The sequence below is a fragment of the Ornithorhynchus anatinus genome, chromosome X1 (assembly GCF_004115215.2).
Source record: "Ornithorhynchus anatinus isolate Pmale09 chromosome X1, mOrnAna1.pri.v4, whole genome shotgun sequence".
Lineage (NCBI taxonomy): Eukaryota > Metazoa > Chordata > Mammalia > Monotremata > Ornithorhynchidae > Ornithorhynchus > Ornithorhynchus anatinus.
The window spans coordinates 40,281,529-40,308,242 of NC_041749.1; the positions used below are offsets into that span (position 1 = coordinate 40,281,529).

Genomic DNA, 26,714 nt, shown 5'->3' on the forward strand with positions numbered 1-26,714 from the left:
GGGCGGGGATCGTCTCTATTGCTTTCTCGTCCCGTCCGCAGCGCTTAGCACAGTGCTGGGCACCCAGTAAGCGCTCCCTAAATACGATCGAATGAATGAAAGGGGACCTTTGTCCGAGCGCAGGCGGGGAGCGCGCAGGTGCCCAAATCCGGGGGCCGGGGGTGGGTGGGAGGGAGGCTCAGCGGCCCGGAGGAGGAGGGGGGAAAGAAGGAGGGAAAGAAGGAGGGAGGGAAGGAGGGAGGGAGGGCAGACTGGGGGGGAGGGGTCCTGGGTCTCCCCGGCCGCAGAGGGGAGTTTCCAGGAAGTGGCCATATTGGAATCATTGAGCTGCAGCATTCCAGGGGGAAGAGCGCGCCCGGGAGCAAGGCTCCTCCTCGTTTTCCCCCGGCCCCGCCGCAGCCCGGAGCCATGGCCTCCACGGCCTCCACGGCCTCCACCGAGCTGGACCGCTTCTCGGTAAGCCGGGGGGGCCCGGGGGGCGGACGGGGTCGTGTGCCTGCGGGGGTCGGGGCTGGAGCTGGAAGCGGGACGGCTCCGGAAAGAGTGGGGAGGGGGCGGGCGGGACCGTGAGCGCCGCTGTCCGCCGGGGCTCCTCCGAAGAGCGGCCGGGACCGGGACCAGGACCAGGACCAGCAGCAGGGCCGGGACGCCGCCTGGCCGCCCCCTCCCCACCCGGGGACGGCGCGGCCTCCGCCCCGTCTTGGCTCGGGACAAGCCTCGGGGCGGGGGCCCTTGGCCAAGCCCGGGGCCCCACACCGCGCCCACCCTTCGCCCCCAATAACCCGCCGTTTGATTACCCCCTCCCCCCCCCCCCCCGGCCCATCCCGGGCTCCGCAGGGCGACGGTGACCGCCACCACCAGGACCGGCAGCAGTCCGGGCACGGGGGGCACCGCCTCCGCAGGGCACCCAGAGGGTGGACCGACCCCGGCCCCGGTTCGGGACCAGCGCGGGGGCTCGTCGGGCATCTGCTCGGGCCAGATATGGGCCGGGGGAGGCTCCAGCCGGGGCCACGATGACAGCCGGTCGGTCCCCCCCTTGGCTTCTAGCCTGGGGAAGGGGCTCGGCCCTCCCCTCTAAGGTCACATCTGCAGAGAAGGGATCCCCAAAGAGGTGCCAGCCGGAGGGCGGAGCGTGGGTGGGTGGGTGGGTGGGTGCCGTCAACAGATCGGAGCTTGGTTAAACACAGACCGGACGGCAAGCAAACGGTCACCGGTGACCGGCCTCGCACAGGTGGCTCCAACCTTGCCCTTGCCCAAGTCCCAGCGCCTCCACTCGGGGTCCCAGACAGGGCTCGGCCGGTGTGGGGACCGGGCCGGGGTCAGTCTGTTCAGTGGGAGGGTTGCCCGGTGGTGGTGGTGACGGTGATCTCCGTGTGGGTACGGTGGGCCTGGAGGAAATCTGTCTGCTTAGTGCCGGCCCTAGAGGTTTGCGAGGAAGGGCTGGCTTAGGCAAGTCAACCCCTGCAGAGCCGGAGCCGGATTTTCCATGCGTTCGGGGAGGGATTCCCAAGGGCGAAGCTCTAGCGAATTTCAATTTAATTCCCGCAGAGCCCGTCGGCATCAGTGAGGGGCAACGGCAGCATCCCCTCGGCCTCCCTGCTGCCATTTCTCTTGGCAGTGCAGATGGGCAGGAGCGGGGCGGTCGTGCCCGGGGATTCCCAGGCCCTGGTCCCGGGAGAAACCTCCCTCAGGGTTGGGCGGGGGAGTCCTGTGGAGCCTTGAGACCTTGGTGTCCTTTGCTCAGCAGGAGGCCTGCCCGGGTTAAAATGCCAGGACCTTCTCCGGAGCCCGGTGGGGAGCCCGGTGGGGACATGGGCCTTGCCCGGCGGGGCCAGGGCCAGCACGCCCTAGTTGTCGTGAGAGGACTTAATGACAGACCCGTCCCGGGGTGGCTTCCCCGCAGAGCCGGCCTCTAATAAGCCGCCCTCTCTCCATCCCCAGCCTCGTACACACCTTCCCCTCCGGGTCGAGCCGTGCCACCCCTTGCCAGAGCAGACGCTCAGCTGTGAGTCAGCCGATCCCCAGCTTGACAGCTCAATAAGGCCCCGGGGGGCCAGGAGTGCAGAGAATTGAGGCCATCAGGGTTGGTTGGACCACCTGCCGGTCCTCGGGCTGCCCAGCTTCCAGCGGGCCTCCTGGACCCTCTCCCTGCTGGCCAGCACTTCTGATGGCTTATGCTCTTCCCCGAGAGAGAAACTGCTTTCTGTGACACGAGGTGGCTCCTCCTGACCTCTCCTACCCGAGTTCGCCTCCACCATCCTTGGTGGTAAAGGAGAATGGGTCATTGATTGCTGGGGTCAAGTGGACCGTCCACCTGAGGCTCGCTCCTGGACTCACTCCCAGCCCAGCTGGACCCATCCTGGTGTTCTGGAGTAGGATGAAGCTCGTTATGGTCAGGGACTGTCTGCTAATTCTGTTGTACTCTCTCAAGCTCTTAGTACGGTGCTCTGCACACAGTAAGTGCTCAACAAATACCACTGATTTATTAATTGAGTGACAAACCCAGAGATTCCACAGGCAGACTCTTGGAAGGGCCGTGCTTGTGCCCGCAAATGCAAAAGTCCTGCAGCTGCAGCTCAGCCACCCCCTCCAGGGAGCCCTCCAAGTGGGAGCCTCTGTGGGACACCAGTGTTGTCTTCCTCCGTACTTCCCCCAACAGGCTGAGGCAGAGAGTGCAGGATGGCAGGGGGGAATCTCCTTTAAGCAAAGATGCCCAGAGTTGTGGGAATGGGGGTTCAGAGGACTCTGAGGGAGTAGGAGTGGGGTAAAGATTAGTGAGATTTGGAAGTAGGGAGATAGATTTTCCCAACACCTTCTGAGCTTGGGCCATGGGCTGCCCGGTTCAGGTCCAGGTCCTGGGGTGCCCGCCTGAGTGAGTTCGTGGGGACTCTGAAGAACCCCCTGTGCTCCATGTGACATGAGCAGGGGCAGGACTCAGAGGCGTTGCTATGTTTCCCGCGCTGTCATTACTTTTTTTTTTGCCGTATTTTTCAAGTGCTTATTCTGTGAGGTACTGTCCTAAGCGCTGGGGTAGATACAAGCTAATCATGTTGGACATAGCCCATGTCCCGTATGGGGCTCACAGTCTTAATCCCAATTTTACAGTTGAGGTAACAGGCACAGAGAAGTGACTTCCCCAAGGTCACACAGCAGGCAAATGTTAGAGCCAGGATTAGAACCTTTTGAGTCCTAGGCCCATGCTCTATCCACTATGCCGTGCAACTGAGGCACAGAGGGGTGAAGGGACTCGCTCTCTCTGCAACCTCTTCATTCATTCAGTGATGAACTGCTGGGCAGCATGATCCCAGCTCAGAATCAGTGACCTCACGACTAGCCGGCCTGGCAAGGTGTGCTCGGGTACCTGACGCGGAGCTGAAGAGGAGGAGCAGGACTTGGTGGGGCATTACCCACTCCGGGTGGCACAGATATTCTTCATACTTTCGTGGTGAGGAGAGGCAGGGATTATTATCCCCATTTGACAGATGAAGAAATGGAAGCACAGAGAGGTTAATTGACTTGCCCAAGGTCACACAGCAATTTACTGACAAGTCCAGATCTGGTTCCCAAGCTGCCTGACCCATTAAGCGGAGCTTGTTTTAACTGAACCACCCTGTAGGTAAATAGCTCAACTGCCTAGCAAGAACATAAACAAGGCCATTCTAGGGGAAAGCGATGGCCTAATCCGGCCCGGCTTTCTTCCTCCCCCAGCGGCTTGAAGGGATACTTGTAAGAATAATGTAATAGTTGTCCTCCTGAAACTCCTCTGAAGCAGTGTGGCCACGTGGAAAGAGCACGGACCTGGGAGTCAGAGGACCTGGGTTCTAATCCCGGATCCACCGTTTGTCTGCTGGGTGACCTTGAGAAGGGCTCTTAACTTCCCTGTGTCTCAGTTCACTCATCTGCAGAATGGGGATTCGTTTCCTGTTCTTCCTCCTACTTAGAATGTGAGCCTCCTGCGTGGAACCTGATTATCTTGTAGTAGGGTTCTTGGTACATAGTAAATGCTTAACAAATGCCACAATTATTATTATTTTTATTAGGATCATACCCTCTAATCTCCCTGACTTTTCCTTCAAATAGTCCACCCTGGACCTTCAGCCCACAAACCTATCTCACCCCTTCTTGAACCTACTGATCCTCTCTTTCCACATAATCTCTGGATGTCTTCAGTGAACTAATTTAGAGAGAACACTTTTATAAAATCTACTGTGTTGTTCTGAAGCCATCCACTTTGATTTTGAGATGACCCCCACAAAATATGTTTTAGAAAGGAAAACCTATTCATCTCATTACTCACTTTTCCCCATTCTTTTGTTGGCCTGGGACTCATCTCCCAACTCTGTAAATCACTCCTCCATCTACCTTTCCCCATGCTTAGTTTGTCCCGGAAGAGGTGCCAGGACTCCGTCAACTGATCCTGCTCCCCTTGGGTAGGGGGGAACTGAGGCGGAGGGAAGTGATGGAGGGGAGGATTTGAACAGCAGACGGAGCTGGGAGGCCCATTTTCCTTCCAGCTTTGGGACAATAGGTGCCGGAGTTCTGCCCACAGGTGCCGGGGCCGAGCCCTCAAGTGCCAGGGTTATGGTGGCAGATGCCAGGGCCGTACCAAAAGGTGTGAGGGCCAAATCCTAGGAAGCCTGGAACAGATTTTGCTCTGCCATTCGCCATTTTCCTAAACTGACATTCCTTTTTGGGGATTCGCTAGTTTTCAGGAGGTGGGCAGAGACGCCGCCTGAGGAAGTGAGACCTGAAAGGCCGGAGAGACCTAGCAGAGCTGGCCTTGACAGTCCGAGACCCTGCGGAGGAGGGGGAGACACTCAGGGGAAAGGCGAAGAGAACAGAGGCCTTGTTTCTGCTCATTCTCCAGCACTCTCTGTGCTAGGCTTGGGCCCCGTTCCTAGCACTTGTGAGGAGAGAGGAGGGAATGCAATGTTTTCAACTGCAAGAGTGCTGGAGTGCTTTGGCTCAGATTCCCGTTTGAAGGCAGGCCTTTGTTTTTTAGTGCTAAAAGGAGACAGAAAACCCCTCATCTTGGTTTCTAAGCCATACGGTCATGTATTTCGGAAACCGAAGTTTTGGAGTGGGAGTGAGAAGGTTAGGCCGGAAATTACAAGTTTGGGTTCCTTCCACCCTCTGAGACTGACCCGCCCTGGGAAAATCATTTTGGCCTCCCCATCTCAGTTTTACTTTCCTGTAAAATGGGGGTAACCACACAAGCCAAGAAGTCTCATTCTAAACGTTAATTGATGTTTGTAAGATGCTTTGAGAGGTACCGGTGAGCATCCTTCATCCTAGTAAAGGTGATTTTATTTGCACCCTTGGCCGGGGTTAAAGAGCTTCATTTGCGAGGACTAGCTTTCTTACCCCTGGGTCTCCCCCATCCCCCCCGAAAATGGGCCATTGTACTGGAGCCCTTGACAACTGGGGAGCGATCTGGGACTCCCCAGCTCTTCCTGCTTTGGGGGCTGCTTGGGCAGGACTGCCTGGGGGTGGCAAGTTTCCTCTCTGCCCTGTAGTTACGTCAGGTTAGGCTAGGCCTGGCCGGGCTAGGCTGGACCGGGCTAGGCCAGTTCAGACTGTGCCATGCCAGGCTAGGAGAGGCTAGACTGGGCCAGCTTTTCTGACTGCTGGTTATCTGAACTCATTACATTATATCTACTCCAGTGCTTAGTATAGTGCCTGGAACATAATAAGCACTTAAGAAATACCACAATTATTATTATTATTATCATTATTACTGAGATGTGCCTGAGGGCTCCTCTAAGTCTCTGACAAGTCACTATACCTCCTGCACCAAGCACCAATTAACTGTACTAGAAATAGTTGTAATAGCATTTACTGAATGCCCACCTGGTGAAGCACCCCGTACTAAGACCTTGACAAGTACAGAGTAAAGAAGAGACATATCCTCTTGCCCACAAGGAGTTTGCACTCTAACAGTGAAGACAAACCTAAAAGTATTGGCCACTAGAATTCAGCAGCTCAACGGTTTAAGCCACCCCTGCCAGTCTGTACTGTTTCCTGCCTGGGCTGTGAAACCCTGATTGAGCCAGATGCAAGGGGCCCATCTCAGACGGAGTCTGGGTTGAGCAGATAAAGGGTGGCCCCCTACTCAGGCTGATTGTCCTTCTTTCATCCAGGTCTGACCTGACTTCCGGAAGGGCAGGGAGAGGGAAGGGGGTTGCCGGGGGGTGGGACCCACATTTTAGCGGAGTTTTTTATGGTTTTTTTTAAGCGCTTACTATGCACCAGTCACTGTTCTAAGTGCTGGGGTAGATAACTGTGGCATTTGTTAAGCGCTTACTATATGCCAGGCATCGTACTAAGCACTGAGTGGATACAAGCAAATCGGGTTGGACACAGTTCATGTCCTACATGGGGCTCACTGTCTAAATCCCCATTTTATAGATGAGGTAAATGAGGGAGGTAAAGTGACTTGCCCAAGGTCACACAGCAGACTAGTGGTAGAGCCAGGATTAGAACCCACAACGTTCTGGCTCCCAGGTCTGTGCTCTATCCACTAGGCCATGCTGCTTCTCAGTACAACCCGAGTGTTGGGTCCACATGGGCTGCCCCGGGCCGGTGGCCAGGGCCCTATCCCTTCTGGCTCTGGATAGGACTCAACGATCAGAGTGATTTTTCTGGGACTGAACCGAGTGGGATGGAAGGAGGTAGGGGTGTGTGTGTGGGGGTGCTCTATAATATAATGACGGGAGCACTGTTGGAGACAGGAAGCTCGTTAGTCTGTCCTGCCAGAAGTCACAGGCCTGGTTTTGATTTCCCCCCTTTCACACATACTGTCTTGCCACAGAAAAGCAATCCTGTCCTGTGGAAAGCTTCTGGCCCCCAGGCTCCTGCCCAGGGGTCTGTCTCCGTTGCCCTTTCAAGGCCCTTCTTCATTGGATGAGAGACTGTTTTCTGGTCTGGACATTCCCTGACCACTTCAGTGATTGTCCTTGAGATAGCTGTGGGATCCCGAGGGCCATTTTAGATTTTTCTTGGGCCGAGTTCAGTAAAGCCCCATTCCCACCTAGGGCCCAGTGAAGGGTAGATTATTATTATTATTTTTGTCGTCTCTATGGTATTTAAGTGCTTACTGTGTGCCAAGCACTGTTCTAAGACTCAATCAGGTTGGACCCAATCCCTGTTCCATATGGGGCTCACAATCTAAGTAGGAGAACAGACATTGAATCCTCATTTTATGGATGAGGAAATTGAGGCACAGAGAAATTAAATGACTTGCCCAAAGCCACCCAGCAGACATGTGGCAGAATTGGGATTAGAATACAAGTCCTCTGATTCTCAGGCCTGTGCTGTTTCCACGAAACCCTGCTGCTTTTCTATGTCATTTTCTATGTCCTAGGATGTTGAACTGGATAATTCGGCCCCAAAGTGCACTTAGAGGGCAAGGTTAGCCACATTGGTTGTCTAAATGAGATCAGTGTCTGTACGATTGTCAGCTTTCCATTTGGCTGTGCATAGGCCCTGTCTGGGCCTGACTGCACCTAAGGGAGCTGAATTTCAGGTGAGCACCAGCACCGACCTGGGAGGCAGGAGGTCCTAATTTTTTACTGTGAGACCAGGGATGGGAACTTCAGGAAGGAATAATAAGAGGGGTAAATGTTAAGCACTTACTCTATCCCAGGCACTGTACTAAGTGCTGGGGTAGATACAAGGTAATGGGGTTGGACACAGTTCCTCTCCTACGTGGGGCTCACAGTAGTCACCCCCATTTTACAGATGAGGTAACTGAGGCACAGAGAAGTGAAGTGATTTGCCCAAGGTCACATAACAGACAAGTGCCAAAGCCAGGATTAGAACTCAGGTTCTTCTGACTCCCAGGCCTGGGCCCTATCCACTAGGCCATGCTGCTTCCCAGGGGCACTGGGAGGGGACAGTCAGTCGGTGGTATTTATTGAGTGCATAATGTCTGCAGAACACCTTACTAAACTTGGGCAAACACAATACAGTAGGGTTGGTAGACACAATTGCTGCCTGCAAGGATCTTACAATCTAGTGATCCCGGAGTCTAAGAGCTAAGAGGCCAAGAAAGCCACCATTTGGGACCTTTTCAGAGTTGATCGGGAACTCTCATATCTCGCCAGAGATTCAGGGTGAGTGAGCCTGGCTCATAAAAGCTGTGGGGGGACATCCCTGCCTAACTTCCCCATTATTGCAAGGAAGTGGACACCAATGGTCAGGGCCCCCTTGACTGGCCCCCTCCCATGAGCGGTGGTACCCTCACAACTTCCGTGGCCCTTTCCTGTCAAGGAAAGCCTAGTTCAAAGGTAGGAGAAAGCATTGTGCTTGTCTCTGTGTGTGGTGTGTGTGGGTGTGGGTATGTGGCGCCAGGCCTTGAGGGCTGGAACAACCGCCAGGAGAGATGGGATGCAGTCACTATCCTTACATCTCATCTCCTTCCAGGTGTGTCCATCTCATCCCCTTCCAGGTGTGTCCCTGCCCCATATCCCACCCCAGGGAATTTGAGCCGGAGAATGTTGGATGATCAGGGAAGGAGCCGGAGGGGGATACAGGGATGTAATGCTGGAGTCTCCCCTTAGCCATAAGCCTGGGCTATCCAGTCAGAAGAAGAGGGAGAGTCCGGCTGACAACAGGGGAGACAAAGTGCTCAGACAGCATCCCAGAGGGGATGAGAATGGGCAAAGTCGAGGTTAAATAGGGAGAAAGCCCCAGGGGGAGTGTCTGAAAGTTTCCTCTTCTACTTTGGCCCTAACTGATCTCCCAGACTGGTCTTTCCTGCTGCAGCCACTTCCGCCATTTTTGCTGCCGCTCCTATAAGGTCCTGTTTCAGTGAAGTTCCTGGGCCTCTAACCCAGTCTGAGGGGCTGGTCCTTCTGAGGTACTTGTAGTGCCTCCTCTTCACCTCAGGTCAAATGGACCCCGCAGGCTGCCACGCGCTCTGGGATTCTTCTAGATCTGCCCCGCTCCCCACACTTTCTAGTCCCAGTTTCTGGGCAGGCTCGGCAGGGATGCTGAATTACCATTTTGGGCTCTATTGATCTTTCATAGCTCCCGTGACCCACAGCAGACAGGCTGCCCAGATCCCACCCTTCCCAATCTCAAGTCCCTAAGTCTAGAAGTACCATTCCCTGGGGAACTTGGAAGCCTGGGAAATCCATACTGCAGCCTCTTGGGGCCCAGCAGCCCACAGTGTCAGGCCTGCACATCCTAAGGAAGATGGGCTTGGATGTTGTGCTCTGGCCCCGAAGAGAGGCTGAGGAAAAAGCCTGCTGCCTAGTTGCTCTGCACTCATCAGCTTCCTTGAGGAGAACCCTGAAGGGTTGGAGGAAATGTGCTCATTCTTCCCTTTTCTGCTTTCCCCCTCCTCTCCTTTCTGCTCCCCCGAGTCCTGCCCCTGCCCCACCTGCCCTCTTGCCCTACCTGCGGCCCACTGCATTTGTGGAAAAATCAGCTCGGGAAGAGGAAAGAGGATGCCGGCTCGTGAGGGGGCTGTCAGTGCCTTGGCTACTTTCCCAGCCTTGCTTTTCACTTCCTAGGATCCTTCAGTCTCTTTCCTCAGACCATCTGCTCAGTTGGTCTGTCTCCCCTGGATCATGGCAGCAGAAATCCTACCTCTTCCTGCAGGAATGGCCGGGTTAGGGAGTTCAGAGCTCTCTCTCACCTTTCCACTAGGGCCATGTACTGATGCCCCAGGTAACGCTAGGAGTGGAGAAGATGGGTGGGGTTAGGGGAACCTCTGCTAGGACTCTGTCTGGGGGAGGGAACGGGCGTGATGCAAAACCTCTTCCGACTGGTTTGTGGGGCTTTTAGTTCCCAGGATTTGAGGTTAATAATAATAATACTAATGGTAGTGTTTGTTAAGCGCTTACTATGTAAAGGCACTGTACTAAGCACTGGTGTGGATACATCAAATCGGGTTGGGCACGGTCCCCGCCCCACCAAGGGCTCACCGTTTTAATTGCCGTTTTACGGATGAGGTAACTGAGGTTCAGAGAAGTGAAAGGATTTACCCAAGGTCATTCAGTGGACGAATGGCGGAGCTGGGAATAGAACCCAGGTCCTTCAGGCTCCCAGGCCCGTGCTCTATCCAGTGAGCCATGTTACTTCTCTAGGCCACGCTGTTCCCCCACCCCCACGCATTGGTCAGTAGGCCGGACATCAGCAGCAGTAGTAGCCTGCCGCTGGTGGATCTGACCAGTGATCTGTTGGATGGCTGCCCCAAGCTCTTTCCCCGGTCCTGAGAGGTGGAGAGGTGGGCCAGCCTCTGTCTTGAGGGGCCCGGGCTCCCAGTCAGCCCCGAGCCCTTGGCTTCCGGGAACTGGACAGACTCAGAGATGTGACAACAGCCGCCCCCTCGCCTCCCTGTACCCTGTTGCCTCCCCCTCCCCCCCTAAAAAACATTAAGTGATGATGCTTATGGTGAACAGGCATTGGATTCTTGAAACATATGGGGAATTAGCTGTGTTTATTTTAAGTAGTAACTAAAACAAATAGTCTCTGTGGCTAATATCCAGCTCGTTAGAGCAGAGCAGCTGGAGGATCACATAGGACGACTCAGGGCGTGGTTTCTGAAAAAACGCCAATTCTGTCTTTAAATTGCCACCGGAGGCTCCCAAACTGAGGTCTGGCCCAATCTGGCCTCTCACTCCACCTCCTTCTTCCCCTCCTCCCCTCCGGAGCAAGATTCCTTGCCTCTGGGACCTCAAGGCACAGAGTCTGGTAGCCCAGTCCCTCCCCCGCCCAGGGTCTTGGGGTAGGGGGCTGGGGAGGGTAAATGATCCGCCTGGCAGCCAGGAGGAACTTGCCTAAAACTGAGAGTGAGGGATGAGAAGGGATGTTGAAGCCGCCAACATTTTCTGGGCTGAAAAAAATCCATGGGAGGGAAGGAATTCTGCAGCTGAAATGCCTAAACTTTCTCATCTCTCAAGGTCACCGCGGGAGGAAATGGCTTTCATTTTTGCTCTCCCAGTCTCCCCGGGTCTGCGTTCTCAGAGGTTGTGTGGGGCTCAACGCTGGGAAACACAGTCCTGCTGGCGGCAGCGGGTGCAGGGCAGGCCTGGTTCTGGGAGTGATGACTGAGGGTGGGCCTGGTTCAGGGGGGTGGCAGGGTTGGGGGTGGGGGTGGTGCTGGGCTGATCTCGTTCAGGGGGGCGGTGGTGCACGGTGAACCTGGTTCAGGGGGAGGCAGCGTAGGTTTGGTCTAATTCAGGAGGGTGGCAGGGACGGAGGTGGTGATGTAAGGCAGGCTTGGTTCTGGGGGCGGCGGTGCAGAGCGAGTCTTGTTCCCCGGGGGTGGCTGGGACAAGGGAGATGATGCAGGGAGGGTGTGGCTCTAGGGGCGGTGGTGCAGGGATGCCCTGGTTCAGGGGCAGGTGGCAGGGACGTGGGTGATGGTGCAGGGTGGGCCTGGTTCTGTGGGTGGTGGGGCAGGGTGGGTGTGGTTCTGGGGGGGTGCAGGGCAGGCCTGATTCAGGGGCTGGCAGGGATGGGGATGATGGCACAGGGTGAGTCTGACTCTGGGGGAGTAGCAGGGTGGGGGCGGTGGCAGAGGGTGGATCTGGCGGTGAACTGGTGGCAGGGATGGGGGTGATCGTGCAGGGTGGCCTCGTTCTGGAGGGGTAGCAGGGATGAGGGTGACAATTGAGGGCACTCCTAACCCTTTGGGGGTGGCAGGAATGGGAGTGGTGGCAGAGGGAGGGCCTGGTTTGAGCGGGACTGGTGGCAGAGGATGGGCCAGGCTCTGAGGGGGTAGCAGGGACAGGGATGGGCAGGCAGGGTGCAGGTCAGGCCTGGTTCTCAGGGGGTGGCAGGGACAAGGGCAGTGGCACCCTGGTTCTGGGGGCCTGGGGGAGGTGGTACGGGGAGGGCCCGTCTCTAGGGATGTGGCAGGGACGGGGTGGTGCTAGAGGGCAAATCTGGCTCTGGGGGCAGTGGCAGGTGTGGGAGCGATGGTGCAGGGTGAGCCTGGCTCTGGGGGTTGGCAGAGACTGGGGTGGTGGTGTGGGGCTCTTGAGCAGCAGCTCAGGGTGGGCCCCTTGGTGGGCACAAGTGTGATCAAAGCCATCGAGCACTTTGCTGCAGCCCCGAGAGTCCAGGTTTCTAAGGCTGGGAGCAGCATCATCCCAGGCTGCCCTCAGGGGTCAGGATGTCCGCCCTCAAGGGACACCAGGCTGCTGGCCCAAAGCAGAGGCTTACCTGGGGCTCACCCAGCCCTGCCCTGCCTTCAACCTTCTTTCTACTCTCCTACTACAACCCAGCCCCCACACTTCACTCCTCTAATGCTAACCCTCTCACTGTACCTCAATCTCGTCCATCTCACCGCCAACCCCTCGTGCACGTCCTGTCTCTGGCCTGGAACACCCTCCTTCCTCTTATCTGACAGACGGTTACTCTTCCCCCGCCATCCCCCCTTCAAAGCCTTATTAAGGGCACATGTCCTCCAAGAGGCCTTCCCTGACTAAGCCCTCCTTTCCTCTTCCACTCCCCTCTGCATCACCCTGACTTGCTCCCTTTATTCATCCCCTCTCAAGTCCCACAGCACTTATATAGATATCCGTAATTTATTTATTTATATTAATGTCTGTCTCCCCTTCTAGACTGTAGGCTCATTGTGGTCAGGAAATGTGTCTGTTTATTGTTTGTATTGTACTCTCCCAAGGGCTTAGTACAGTCCGCTGCCTACAGTAAGCACTCAATAAATATGATTAAATGAATGAATGAATTCTAGTGGCAGTAGTCATAATAATAGCATTTACTGTGTGCAGAGCGGGCTCGCATTTCAGCTTGGCCCTGGGGGATGTGCCCCGTGGCCCAGGGTTCTTTCTTTCTCTCTCGGGGTCTCTGGTCCACCCACCCCTGGGAGTACCCTCAAGACTGGAAGCTCATTGTGGGCAGGGAATGTTATATTGTACTCTCCCAAGCGCTCTGTACAGTGCTCTGCTCACCGTAACTGCTCAATAAATATGATTGAATGAATGAACAGTGAATTGGCAACCCGCGAGCCATGTGATTATAATAATTATTATGGTACTTGTTAAGCCCTTAGTATGTGCCAAGCACTATTCTGAGTCCTAGGGTAGATACAAGTTAATCAGGTTGGACAGTCCCTGTCCCTACATAGGGCTCCCAATCACTATTCCCATTTTACTGATGAGGTAACTGAGGCACAGAGAAGTGAAGCCACTTGCCTGAGGTCACACAGCAGACAAGTGGCAAAGCTGGGATTAGAACCATGATCTTCTGACTCTCAGGCCTGTGCTCTATCCACTATACCATGTGGGCTTCATGTGGGCTTCCCCTGACCCTTCAGCAGCCCCCACAACCCCTTTTTGGGGGTTGTCTACTCCCACAGTGTGAGTCTCAGCCAGGGAGGGAGCTTGCCCTCTCATCACCTCTGTCCGACTGGACTTGCAGGATCGTGAAAGTGCCCAGCCCCTCAGAGGGCGGCACTGGTGAAAGTGACCCTTCTGATAGAACAGAATACAGTCAGCAATTACCCAGATGGCAGCTGAATTACCCAGATGAAGCTGCCATTGTTCTCCAGGGATGGCTGTTTAATTAAGGAATTAACTCTCTTCCCAATTTTCGGGGGACCCTGTGCCGAGGCTGCTGTTCCTGCCCGGCCCCAGAGGGGCTCTGGTTCTGATGCACAGAGGACCAGAAACCCTGCTTTCACCACTCTGTCTCTCTTCACCTGAGTTTCCTGGCCCCAACCCTTCATTCCAGGGCTGGCGAGACAGGGAGGCAGGACAAAGCAGGACCTAGGAAGGGGAGGAGAAGGTAAAGTGCTGCCCTAATAATAATTATAACTCTAATGAGCAATACTAATAAATACTATCACGGTATTTAGCGCTTATTTTGTGCCAAACACTATTCTAAACCCTGTAGTTGATATAAGACTTTCTGATCAGGTGCAGTTCCTGACCCATTAAGAGCTCACAGTCAAAGACATGGAGAAAGCTGGTATCAGATCCCTGTTTTCCAGCTGAGGGAATTGAGGCCCAGAGATGTTAAGTGACTTACCCAAAATCACACAGCAGGCCAGTGGCAGAGCTGGGACTGACTTGCAATTGGATGCTTTTTCCACCAGACCACGCTGCCTTCCATGCAGTCCCAAGTAGTTACCGTCCAGTAAAACTCTCAAGACCTCCTGTCTCTCTAGCTCGGTCACACGCTTTCCTGAAGGATGGTGCTGAGGGTGGGAGGTCAAACTCTGGTCCTAGGGGACCTGGCTCTTCCAGACACAGAAAGCCTCCCGACTTCCAAAGAGAGAAATGCTCCCTGCCCCATGGGAGGACACGTTGTTTACCAGGCCGGGGAAGGAGGAGCATGGATGGGATGGAAGGCCTCAGGCTATGTGGGACCTTGCTGGTTCGGCCCTCCGGACGTCTCTGCCGCCACACTTGGGTGCCTGGGCTAAGATGGGGTGAGGGAATTGTGCCTTGGACTCCTGGTAAGGTTGCCTCCTGACTGGGCGACTCGGCCCTCTGCATGAGGAGTTGCCCAATGTATCAGGCCCTTGTGGTGGAGAGTATGGACCATGATGCATTTATGCAAATGGTGGACAGATAAGGAGGACGTGACTTTGCCGCCAATGGAGGTTGTCAGGGTTTCCACTTAGAGTGGCTGGCGCTGGGGTGGGGACCCTCTGTCCTTGCCCAAGAACCTCCAGTACCCATTTAGCACGTGGATCAGCTGAAGGCCGGCACCCCCGGGGGATGACCATTCATTTGAAATACAGTTATATTTATTGAGCGCTTACTGTGTGCAGAGCACCGTACTAAGCGCTTGGAAGAGTACAGTATAACTATAAACAGACATATTCCCTGCCCACAGCAAGCTTACAGTCTAGAGGGGGTGGCAGCACCTGCAGATTCTGGACACTCACATGATCCTAAAAGCATTGTGCTGGTCACACAGGACAGCATAAAGACCTGATATGGGAGTTTTTGACAAAATCTGATCGAACCTAGAGCCTTTCTCTGGACGGGACCCTGACTCCCTCACCTTGCATCCCCCTCCCAGGCCCTTGAAAACATGGGCACCACTTCTGAGCCAGGGAACTCAGTTGCAGGAACCAAAGTGGAGGGAGACTGGGTGATAAAGATGCTGGGCATAAGACACTGGGGTCATCTCCCTCCTGGACAGGTACCAGACCACTAAAAACCAGACCAGTGTCCACCCTGGCAGCAGGGCATGAGCACCTGTGGATCCTTGGGCCAAATCTGAGTTGACTAGAGCCCCTTAAGCCCCTTTGGCCTGCCTCCCCTATGCTCACCATTCCAGTCAATCCATCAATGGTATTTGTTGAGTTCTGTGTGCAAAACAGTGTACTAAGCACTCAGAGTATAACAGAGTCGGTAGACATGTTCCCTGCCCATGACAAACTTATAGCCTATCACATTCTAAAGCCTATTTAGTCAATCAGTTGTATTTATTGAATGCTTACTGTGTGCAGAGTACAGTACTTAGCACTTGGGAGAGTACAATATAAACCTCTCAGCAGCACCTGATTCAAGCAGGAAGGGGAACTGGCCCATCCACCTTTCCTTCCCACTTCTGGTGGGGCTGGTTGAGTGCTTTCATCCCCGCTGGCCCTCTCTGGGTTTCTAGGTTTCTGGGTCCTAAGGGGCACACTCGCCTGGATCCCTGGAGAAATTGGCTGCCCGTCTGGGGCCTGGGTGTGAGGGGCTATATAATTATTCTTGATTATTATCGAGAATGAGGAAGGGGACAGGGATAGTGACAGACCCTTGCAACTGCAGACCTGGTCATCTGGTCTTTGGTGATTGCGTGGGGTGGATTCTGAGGGCGTGGGCGTGGAAGTGGGTTCAGTGGACTTTTCAGGTTGACCGCCTCCACAGAGAGGAACGTGTTCAGCTGACCCAGAGGCATCGGCTTATCTGACTCGCCCCGCTCCCGGCCAGCGGAGAGGCGCAGGTTTTCTTGCCGGCCTGCTCCCCTGGCTCTGCCCCGTGGGATGGGGACTTCCATGCTCCTTTCCTTGGTGCTACTCTCTGTCCGGGCTGGGGAGGGCTGGCACCAGGGCCCGAGGGGAAGAATAGTGCGACTGTTCTGAGAAAATTCCTGGGATTCTTCCCAGAGAGCTGGGGGGGATGCATTGTTTCCATCCCTTGTGGCCTGGGCTGGTGGCCCCATGCTCTTTGGGAAGCCCTGTCCCCTGCTTCTCAGGGACGGTGGAGCCGTGGGACCTGGGGGCTTGGGGTGACCTCTGACAGGAGCCTCGGAAAAGGGGGAATGGTCAGGAGCACCAGCCAGGCCCAGGCGAGAGCGTCTGCAGTGTCGGGCCTACTGACTTGTGCTGTCTGCCTTCCTGTGTGAGATCTGTTTCTTCTTCCGGGAAATGGGAATTTTACTCACTCCCAGGACGGAGAGGTATGGAACTCTTTTCAATCCCTGATCTGAACCCTGGCTTGGGGACTGCCCTACCTGAGGACGCAATGAGCTCTGAAGCTCTGGACTCCTAGGGTACCAGCCTCCCACCCTTGTGATGTGGCCAGCCAATGCTCTTAGGCTGACAGCCTTTGGGAGTTCGCTCTGAGACTGTCGGCCATTCGTTCTGGCTGTGGGCCCCTCTACCCTGGGTAAGGTGGGAGTGGTTCTCGGGGAGGACCTTTGAATGGGAGTTTCATCGGTCCTGAGGGAGGCTGGTTGTTGAGGGTGAGCCTGGCCCTGAGGTAGTTTGCCACGTGCTCGCAGACACCACTTGGGACTTGCTTTCTCTCCCCACTGGTCTGGACGACAAGCGATCTCATTCGGCCCAGATGTGTCATTCCAGCGGACTCGCAGCTGGAGGGCTCAGAAAAGGTTTTAGTCTGGGGAGATTCAGGGCCTGTTCCAAATTACGTTCAAAGCCGCCTGGGCCTCAGGAAAGGCTGCGGCGGAGGTCAGGCAGCAGCTGTCTGTCTGTCTCTGTCTGGTGGTCTTCTGGGGCAGCAAGCAGCATGGAGAATTTTTTTCTTCTCACCCAGTAGCTCCACCCTTCTCATCCTACACCACCCCCAGCCTGCATGGTTTAGCCAAAGGAGACCATGCTTTCCCCAATGAAGAAGTAGACCGTGGTTTCCCAACCACCAAATGGTTCCACCGGCATCCTTGGCTGCCACCCTCAGAAGCAGAAGCCTAAGCCGGCTGGACCGTGGCCATGGTCAAGTCTGCTTCATTGTGCAACCAATACACTGACCCCACTGATTTCCCTTAGCGGGCTAGCTGGGGGCCGTGTAAACCGAATCTATTGTCACAGCCTCAGGAAGAGAGGATTTGGCAAGGAGAAGATGGCAGGGACTGTTGGACCCCACTTCAGGAGGACCAGATTTGGAGAAGTCCACAGTGGGTTGGGATGGAAAAGATAGGAAAGTTAGAAGTCAGTGATGGACTGAGAGATGGGGGGAGAGGGAGAGGACTAGAGGGAAATGGGCCAGAGGAGCAGGAACTGGGGGAGGGAAGTGAAGGAGGGTGAGAAAGAGAATGAGAGGGAGGGAAGTTATGTGCTTTTACCCACCATCCACCTCTGTCCACATCAGCAATGAGGTCTGTCTCACTCAAAATGCTAATAACAATTGTGGTATCTAAGTGTTTACTATGTGCCAACCACTATAAGGAGTGCTGAGGTAGTTAGAAGATATTTATTATATTATAGAAGATAATTATTTAAGTTGTACACAGTTGCAGAACACAGACTCCCCTCAAGCTCTAAACCCTGCTTTGGCCTCCCTCCCATTTCTCATTTTCTCCTCTCTCCTACTTCTCCTTACTATTGGCTGAAATGGGTATACCTCTCAGCCAACCATGTTTCTTCCTCTGGGTTTTTTTGGGACACGAGTGAGTCTAGAAGGCCCCTAAAGCAGGAGAAGGGCCAGACCTTGAAATCTAGGTACCACCCCACCCAAATGGGAACCTCACCTCAGCCCTGTGGCCCCTCTCTCCCTGGAGGGTCCCGGACCCAGTCTCTTCCTTGGGCAGAGCCCTACTGCTCCAGTCTGGCCAGGACCGGGCCCGGCCCGTCCCCCGCCATCCTGCTCTTAGTGGTGACTGCGGCTCCCGAGCCTCCCCCTGTCATCCCAGCGACTGGGATTCATCTGGTGGGGTCTCCCGCTCTGCTCCGCACCACAGCCGAACCTCCCCCCCAAGGCCCATTTTTTATTCATGAGACAAGTGAATAGCGTTTTAATCCAGATCATTGATTTTCCCAGCACCGGGGGACTTACACCACCGGCGATGCCGCCGGAATAAGCTGGCAGATCAGCTCAACTTGGGCTGGCGGGAATGACGGGCAGCCGTGTCCCTTGGCATTCTAGGGACCCGGTTGACTAGCCTCTGTCTTCTGGGTCTTGGGATTCTGGACCCAGGGTTTGGAGAGCCCTTGAACTCTCGATCTTGGGATTCTTAATTATGGTATTTATTAAGTTCTTCCTATGTGACTAAGCACTGTGATAGATTCACATAATCCAATGCAGACCCTGCCCCACGTCGGGTACAGGATTCTGGACACAAGGTTCAGACAGCAAGGGAATGAGGGCAATCTTGGCTTATAGAGACATGGTTTGGAAAGTCCACGGATCCTCAATCTTGGGATTCTAGAGGTATGTTTTGAAGAGCCCTAGGATTCTTGATCTTTGGATTCTAGAGACACGGTTCAGAGTGGACTCTTGATCTTGGGATTCTGGAGACATACTTCGAAGGGCCCCAGAACTCTCCATCCTGTCAGGCAGCTCAGAAACTCTCCAGACAACCCCCTCCAGCTACGCTATCTTTTGGGCAGAGAGATATTGTTGATTGTAAGGAAAATCTGTTAGCAGGAGTCTGAAACTCCGCCTGGCTGCCTCTGGGCAAATGAATTCCTTAGTTTCCTGGGACAGGCCTTGATGTTTCCAAAAGGTCCCAGTCTCCCAGGCCAGGTCTCCACATACCAATTATCTGGACTTTTTAGCCACTTCCTCCTTCCCAAAATCCACCTGGGTTTCACCTATATGGATACTTTAGGTGGACTGGAGGTGTGAGGTATCTGTATAATCAAGTTAAATTATTTCTAGGCCTCAATGATCTGGGTATGTTGCAGGTGTGGACGAACACAAGATGTCCCATGTAAGTCCAACAATTCCTGACCCTCGAAACATCTTCAATGTTTTGCTTTTGAAAATATAAGCGGCTCCAACCTACAGAGGATATCAAAGCTCTCAAAGGCTGTTCCGCTCTTTCCATCCAACCTCTCTGCCCTGCCAAGCCTTCAGCCTTTCAAGGGTTTTTTCCTTCCTTTCAAAATGAAAAATTGGGTTTTTTGAAGGTAGGGAGCAGGGGAGAGTCAGAGAAAAAAGTTTGACTACTTCTCATTTCTTGGCAACAGAGCGGATCTTATCCTGAAACCAAAGGTCGTATCATTCTGTCCATTTTGTAATTTATTATGTTGGTATTTGTTAAGCGCTTACTATGTGCCGAACACTGTTCTAAGCGCTGGGGTAGATACAGGGTAAACAGGTTGTCCCACATGAGGCTCACAGTTAATCCCCATTTTACAGATGAGGTCACTGAGGCACAGAGAAGTTAGGTGACTTGCCCACAGTCTCACAGCTGACAAGTGGCAGAGCCAGGGTTCGAACTCATGACCTCTGACTCCCATGCCCGTGCTCTTTCCACTGAGCCACGCTGTAATCAGGGAAGTGGCACACTGCAGCCCACCAACCTTATTGAAAATGTATTTGTCTTCCAGTTTGTGCCCCGGCACCCAAATGAAACTCAGGGGTTGACGGTGGACATTTAGTTGCTGGATGATTTGCATGATTTCCTTTTACTGAAGTTTCTTTAATGTGTCAAATTAAGAGGATGAAATTTTAAAAAAGCACCCCAAATCCCCTCTGGAAGCCTGAGGCTTGTTAGCAATTGGTAGTTGACAAACAGTTTATCCCTCAGAAAGGAGGATTCAGAGAGTGAGATGGGGTAGAGAAAAGTTTTCCACTAAAACCCCCGCCCCGGGCGCAGTGCTGGTGGTGGGAAACCCAGCTCCTGGGGTAGGTGGTCCTCGCTGGGTCAGCTGTGGCTGGAGAAGGCTGGACTTTCATTCATTCAATCATGCTTATTGAGTGTTTTCTGTGTGCAGAGCACTGTACTCAGCACTTGGGAAACTACAACAATAAACAGTGACATTCCCTGCCCACAGCGAGCTTACAGTCTGCAGGGGGAGACAGACATCAATACAAATGAAGTTATGGATATGTACATAAGTGTTGTGAGGCTGGGAGAGGAGAGAGAAAAGGGAGCAAGTCAGGGCAACACAGAAGGGAGTGGAGATGAGGAAAAGTGGGGCTTCGTCTAGGAAACCCTCTTGGAGAAGATGTGCCTTCAGTAAGGCTTTGAAGTGGGGTAGACCAATTGTCTGGCAGATTTGAGGAGGAAGGGTGTTCCAGGCCAGAGGCAGGACGTGAGCCAGGCATCAGCGGTGAGATAGACAAGATTGAGGCACAGTGAGAAGGTTAGCACCAGAGGAACCAAATGTGCAGGCTGGGTAGTAGGAGAGAAGCAAAGTGAGGTAGGAGGGGGCAAGGTGATGGACTGCTTTAAAGCCAATGGAGAGGCATTTTTGTTTCATCTGGAGTTAATTGGTCAGGCACTGGAGTTTTGTGAGGAGTGGGGTGACATGTCCTGAACGTTTTTGTAGAAAAAAGATCCAGGCAGCGGAGTGAAGTAGTGTTGGTATTTATTAAGCGCTTACTATGTGCAGAGCACTGTTCTAAGCGCTGGGGTAGACACAGGGGAATCAGGTTGTCCCACGTGAGGCTCACAGTTAATCCCCATTTTACAGATGAGGGAACTGAGGCACAGAGAAGTGAAGTGACTTGCCCACAGTCACACAGCTGACAAGTGGCAGAGCTGGGATTCGAACCCCTGACCTCTGACTCCCAAGCCCGGGCTCTTTCCACTGAGCCACGCTGGAGTGGGAAGAGACAGGAGGCTGGGAGGTCATTAAGGAGGCTGATGTAGTAATCCAGTAGGATAGTGATGGTATTAACGTGGTAGAAATTTGGATGGAGAGGAAAGGACAGATTATAGCCATGTTGGGAAAGTGATTCTGACAGGATTTGGTGACGGATTGAATATGTGGGTTAAATGAGAGAGAGGAGTCAAGGATAGCACCAAGATTATGGGCCTCTGAGACAGGAAGGATGGTGGTGCAGTTTACTTCTCTTCAGAGCCTCTGGAGATGGGATCTGGTTTGCCACTGGTGGGTCCCTTGGCTGGTACAGGCTGGCACCTGTTGGCATTATGTCTGGTATTTTTGTTTTCGGCACCCAGCCTCCCTCCACCCTACCTCCCACTGCCGACTTCTGTGGCTCGGAAGCTACGCCCATGTTCAGAGGCACCTGAGATAATAAATAGATAATAAATACATCATTTTATATATGTATTTATTTTTATTAGTATCTGTCTCCCCCTCTAGACTGTAAGCTCCTTGTGGGCAGGGAATGTCTATTGTTATGGTGTACTGTCCCAAGCACTTAGTACAGTGCTTTGCACACAGTAAACGCTCAATAAATACGATTGAATTGAATTGAGAAGGGAATGCAGCAGCTTTGGAACAAGTGGGTTGGGGTTCCCCTCCCAAGAGGAATCAACCATCAATGGTATGTACTGAGCGCTTACTGTGTGCAGAGCACTCTACTAAGAGCTTGGGAAAGTACTATACAATAGAGTTGTTAGAGGTTACAGTCTAGGTTGAGTGACCTTCTGCAAAAATGGCATCCTGACACATGTTGACACTATGCCTCAAGCCTGAAGAATGGCTTTGATGTCACAGATTCTCTGGACTGTGTGGTGTTTTTTTTTTTAAATGCCATGGCTGGCCACCACATCCCCGCCTCAGGCTCATTTGATGAGTCGTATGTATTGAATGCTTACTGTGTGGAGAGCACTGTACTGAGCACTTGGGAGAGTACAATATAATAACATTGAATTTTCCAGAAGGTCTGTTCCCAGGAAGAGACCTGCATGGGCCAAAACAGCTGCCCTGCCCCAGTTTGTTCATTCATTCATTCATTCATATTTATTAGGGCTTTGTGTGCAGAGTACTGTACTAAAGCATTTAGGGGAATACAATATAACGATAAATAGACACATTCCCTGCCCACACAAGCTTGCAGTCTAGAGGGGAGAGACAGACATTAATAAATAAGTAAATAAATTAGCATTTCAATCCTACCCTGAGCAGGGCCCAGGTATATGGCACTTGAGGCTGGTCCAGAACTGAACCAGTCTGGAAGTGGCCAAACTGAGCGGTCCAGGGGACAACTGCTCAGTTGCAAGCCAGCAGGCAGCGAGGCCTAGTGGAAGCAGCATGATCTAGTGGCAAAAGCATGGGCCTGGAAGTCAGAGGTCATGGGTTCTAATCCCGACTCCACTACTTGTCTGCTGTGTGATCTTGGTAGAGTCACTTAACTTCTCTGGGTCTCAGTTATCTCATCTGTAAAACGGGGATTGAAAGTGTGAGCCTCATGTGGGACGGGGACTGTCCAACCTCATTACCTTGTATCTATTCCAGTGCTTAGAACAGTGCTTGGCACATAGTAAGTGCTTAACAAATACCATTATTATTATTAGTGGAATGACATATGGGTCGGGGAGATGGGCGATCCGGGTCCTAGTGCCAAGTCCTCCACTGGTCTCCTGTATAACCTTTGACAAGTCATTTACCCTCTCTTGGTCTTGGTTTCCTTCTCTATAAAATGGGGCTAAGATACCTCATCTCCCTCCATCTTAGATTGTGAACCCCGAGTTAAACGCTTACTGTTGCCAAGCACTGCTCTAAGCACTCAGGTATAATAATAACGATGGCATTTGTTAAGCGCTTACTATATGCCAAGCACTGTTCTAAGCGCTGAGGTAGATACAGGGTAATCAGATTGTTCCACGTGGGGCTCAGTCTTAATCCCCATTTTACAGATGAGAGAACTGAGGCACAGAGAAGTTAAGTGACTTGCCCAAAGTCACACAGCTGACAAATGGCGGAGGCAGGATTAGAACCCACGACCTCTGACTCCCAAGCCCATGCTCTTTCCGCTAAGCCACGTTGCTTCTCTAAGCAGATACATAACCACAGTCTAACAAGATCCCCAGGTCCTCTGACTCCCAGGCCTATGAACTTTCCACTAGGTCATGCTGCCTTCCTCCCTTTCCCTTTCTCCTTCCTTTCTACCCCGCCACTTTCCCTTCCTCTGTCTTTCCCACTCTCCCTTGCCCCCCCGCCCCTTTCTTGGGAGCCCCAGCCCTACTCTCCTCAGCCGACTTTTCCGGCTCAGTTAGAAAGTCTCTGGCCCCTGGAGGCTGCCAGAAAGGGCACGGGAGCAGCCTGGGAAGCATTCCAGTGGGTTGGCCGGGCCTCCTGGGGCACGGCCCGTCTGGAGGCCAGCTGAGCGCTAGGCCCCCGAAGTCCAGGTTCCTTGTCCGATATGGTTTTCTTCCCATGTGTGGAGACTGTATGTGTGTGTGTGTGTGTGTGTTGTGTGTATGCGTATGTACATTTCCCCTTCTCTTCCTATGGGCAGAGTCCGCTGCGCTCAGTGGAGCGACGTGGTTAGCAAAGGCATTTCGAAAACTTAAACAATGTGGCCTGACCAAAACTGGGCCTGGGGAAGGAGCAGCGGGGAGGGGGATCCTCCCTCAGAAGGATCAGTGTGTCTTTGGTGTGGGGGGAGGCAGGGAAGGAGGGAAGAGATGAAGTTTATTTTCCCCAGAGTCCCCCAAACTCTGTTTATTTTGGAGGGCAGTGGGAGGGGGCTAGGCTATCTTCCCACATGCTAGTGAGCTTGGAAGTGCTCTCAATTCTGAGAGATAACATGCCCTTCGGCCCGGCCCCCGGTTCCCAGCCTGCCGTCTGCCCCCTGGGTCCTGGGCAGCTCCGTCCTGGGGTCGTGTCATTCCTTTCCCCTCACAAGGGCAGCTGCTAGCAGGGTGGAGCATGGGGGGCAGGGGAAGGATGGGATTGATATAAGGATTGGGCTCTGGAGGAAAGGGGTGGTAGCACTGGGTGGGCTGCAACCAATCACCGTTTTTTATTGAATCCCCTAGACTATAAACTCATTACGGGAAGGGAACAGGCCTGCTAATTCTCTTATATTGTACTCTCCCCAGCGCTTAGTACAATGCTCTGCACATAGGAAGAGCTCAGGAAATACCTTTGATTGAGTGCTTCTTGGGTGCAGGGCACGGTACTAAACGCCTCAGTGTGGCAGGGGCTACTCGGGTCAGTTTGTGGCTACGGCAGGAAGGTGAGCAGATAATCCATAGTGAAGGGCAGATCATCCACTGTCCCCAACAGAAATCCAGCGAAATAAGGTAATCGGGAAACCCAGCTGGCCCTCTTATCTGCCAGCCAAACTGAAAGACCAGCCCTGCTCTCTGCGGAGCTGAGATGCGAGGTGAGGTGACCCTGCTCCGGGGCGGGAGCTGGAAGACCCGGAATCCTGGGTGCCCTGGGATGCCCTAGTCGAGTGGCTCTTCTCGGGCCAGGGAAACGTCCACTTTGGGGCCATCTGAGGTACCCGACTCATCTTTCAGCCCAGAGAGGGTGGTTCCTTCCTGCCCCTTCAGGTTGCCACCCGGGGAGTGGAGGAGACCCCTCTTGGATTATCTGAAAGCTGGGCTCAGGGTCAGGGGCTGGAATCTGGCTCCCACCTGACCCTGGCGGGGTTCTCTGACATCACTCCTGCAGGGTTCAGGGATCATCAGATTCAAACATGGGCCTTGGTTTTGCTATGCAACTTGGAACAAGTCACTGAACCTCTCTGGTCTCTGTTTCCTTTTGCCCCCATCTCCCTTAAGGGGACAGTCCAGGAGGACAAATGCAGAATAGGCCCTGGGAGAAAAGGGTCCTAGATAATTGAGGGCTAAAATCCATCGGTGGTATTTATTGATTGCTTACTGTGTGCAGAATACTGTACTAAGTGCTTGGAAGAGTACAGTACAACAAAGAAGCAGCGTGGCTCAGTGGAAAGAGCATGGGCTTTGGAGTCAGAGGTCATGAGTTCGAATCCCAGCTCTGCCACTTGTCAGCTGTGTGACTGTGGGCAAGTCACTTCACTTCTCTGTGCCTCAGTTACCTCATCTGTAAAATGGGGATTAAGACTGTGAGCCCCACGTGGGACAACCTGATTCCCCTATGTCTACCCCAGCGCTTAGAACAGTGCTCTGCACATAGTAAGCGCTTAACAAATACCAACATTATTATTATTATTATTAACAGAGTTGAGAGACACCATGGCCTAGCAGATAGAGCCTGAGCCTGGGAGTCTAAAGGACCTGAGTTCTAATGCCAGCTCTGCCACTTGTCTGCTTTGTGACCTTAGGCAAGTCACTTAACTTCTCTGTGCCTCAGGTACCTCGTCTATAAAGTGGGGATTAAGAAAGTGAGCTCTATTTGGGACAGAGACTGTGTCCAAACTGATTAGGTAGTATCAACCCCAGCGTTTAGAGTAGTAAGAGCTTAACAAATGCCATTATCATTATTATTATTATTAATAATAATAAACATTCTCTGGCCAGAGTGAGTTTACAATCTAGAGGCTAAAAGGACTGTTAGCCCGCAATGAATAATTAGTTCTGGGAATATGGCTGGGAAAGGGTACTGCTTAATGTAACGTCTGGTAGTTTCACACCTCACTGATTAATTAATCTCATTCTCCACTCCCAGCCCAGCTCATCCCAAACTTGGGGCAGCCCACAGTGGGAAGGGTCACATACAGTGCTTTGCACACTGTAAGCGCTCAGTAAATACGATTGAATGGAGTCAGTGGGCCTGGACCTATTTTATATATTACAATGTACCTCTGCTTATCTCTTATTAGATTGTAAGCTTCTCAAGGGCAAACACTGTGTTTCTGTTACTCCCCCAAGTGCTTAGATCAGTGATCAGTACTCTCCCCACCTTCAAAACCTTATTGAAAGTACAGCACCTCCAAGAAGCCTTCCCTGACTAAGCCCTCATTTCCTCTTCTCCCATTCCCTTCTGCATGACCTTCGCCCTTGGATTCACTCTCTTTATGCACCTCTCCCTCAGCCCCACAGAATTTATGTACATAGCCATAATTTATTAATTTATATTAATTGTGGTACTTATTAAGCACTTACTGTGTGCCAAACACTGTTCTAAGTGCTGGGGTAGATACACGTTAATCAGGTTAATATCTGTCTCCCCCTCTAGATTGTAAGCTCACTGTGGGCAGGAAACTTGTCTGTGAACTCTGTTATATTGTACTCTCTCAAGCGCTCAGTACAGTGCTCTGCACACAATAAGTGCTTCATAAATGCAGTTGATTGATTGACTCTGCATGAAGGAGTTCAAGAAATGGTACTTATTGAGCACTTGCTTTGTGCTGAGCCCCCAGGAGAGTATGTACAAAAGAATTGATAGACTCTATCTGAGTCTATCAGTCTATCCATTTATCAATCTATCTGTCAATCCAGGCCCTCAAGGGTTTTACAGTCTAGTGGGGGAAACAGACATTAAAATAAATTAAAAATGGAGGAAGCAGCAGAGTATAAGGATATAAACAGAAGTGCTGTGGGGCGGGTTGGGATGAGCGCATAAGGATACAGATTCAAGTGCATAGGAGATGCAACAGAGAAGCAGCATGGCTTAGTGAATAGAGCGCAGGCTTGGGAGTCAGAGGTCAATGGGTTTTAATTCTGCCTCTGCTACCTGTCAGCTGTGTGACTTTGGGCAAGTC

The 26,714-nt window shown here is 52.9% G+C and overlaps 1 protein-coding gene across 7 annotated transcripts in view; it reads left to right on the top strand.

Annotated features, from left to right (window-relative positions):
* The first annotated feature begins 288 nt into the window (after positions 1-288).
* SEPTIN8 (septin 8) overlaps positions 289-26,714 on the top strand; it is an 89,022-nt gene continuing 62,596 nt past the window's right edge. For all 7 annotated transcript variants that reach the window (XM_007670282.3, XM_007670283.3, XM_007670284.3 and 4 more), the window contains exon 1: positions 289-456. In XM_007670282.3, coding sequence (XP_007668472.1) covers positions 409-456 — 48 coding nt within the window. In that variant the 5' untranslated portion in view covers positions 289-408. The remainder of the gene's footprint in view (positions 457-26,714) is intronic.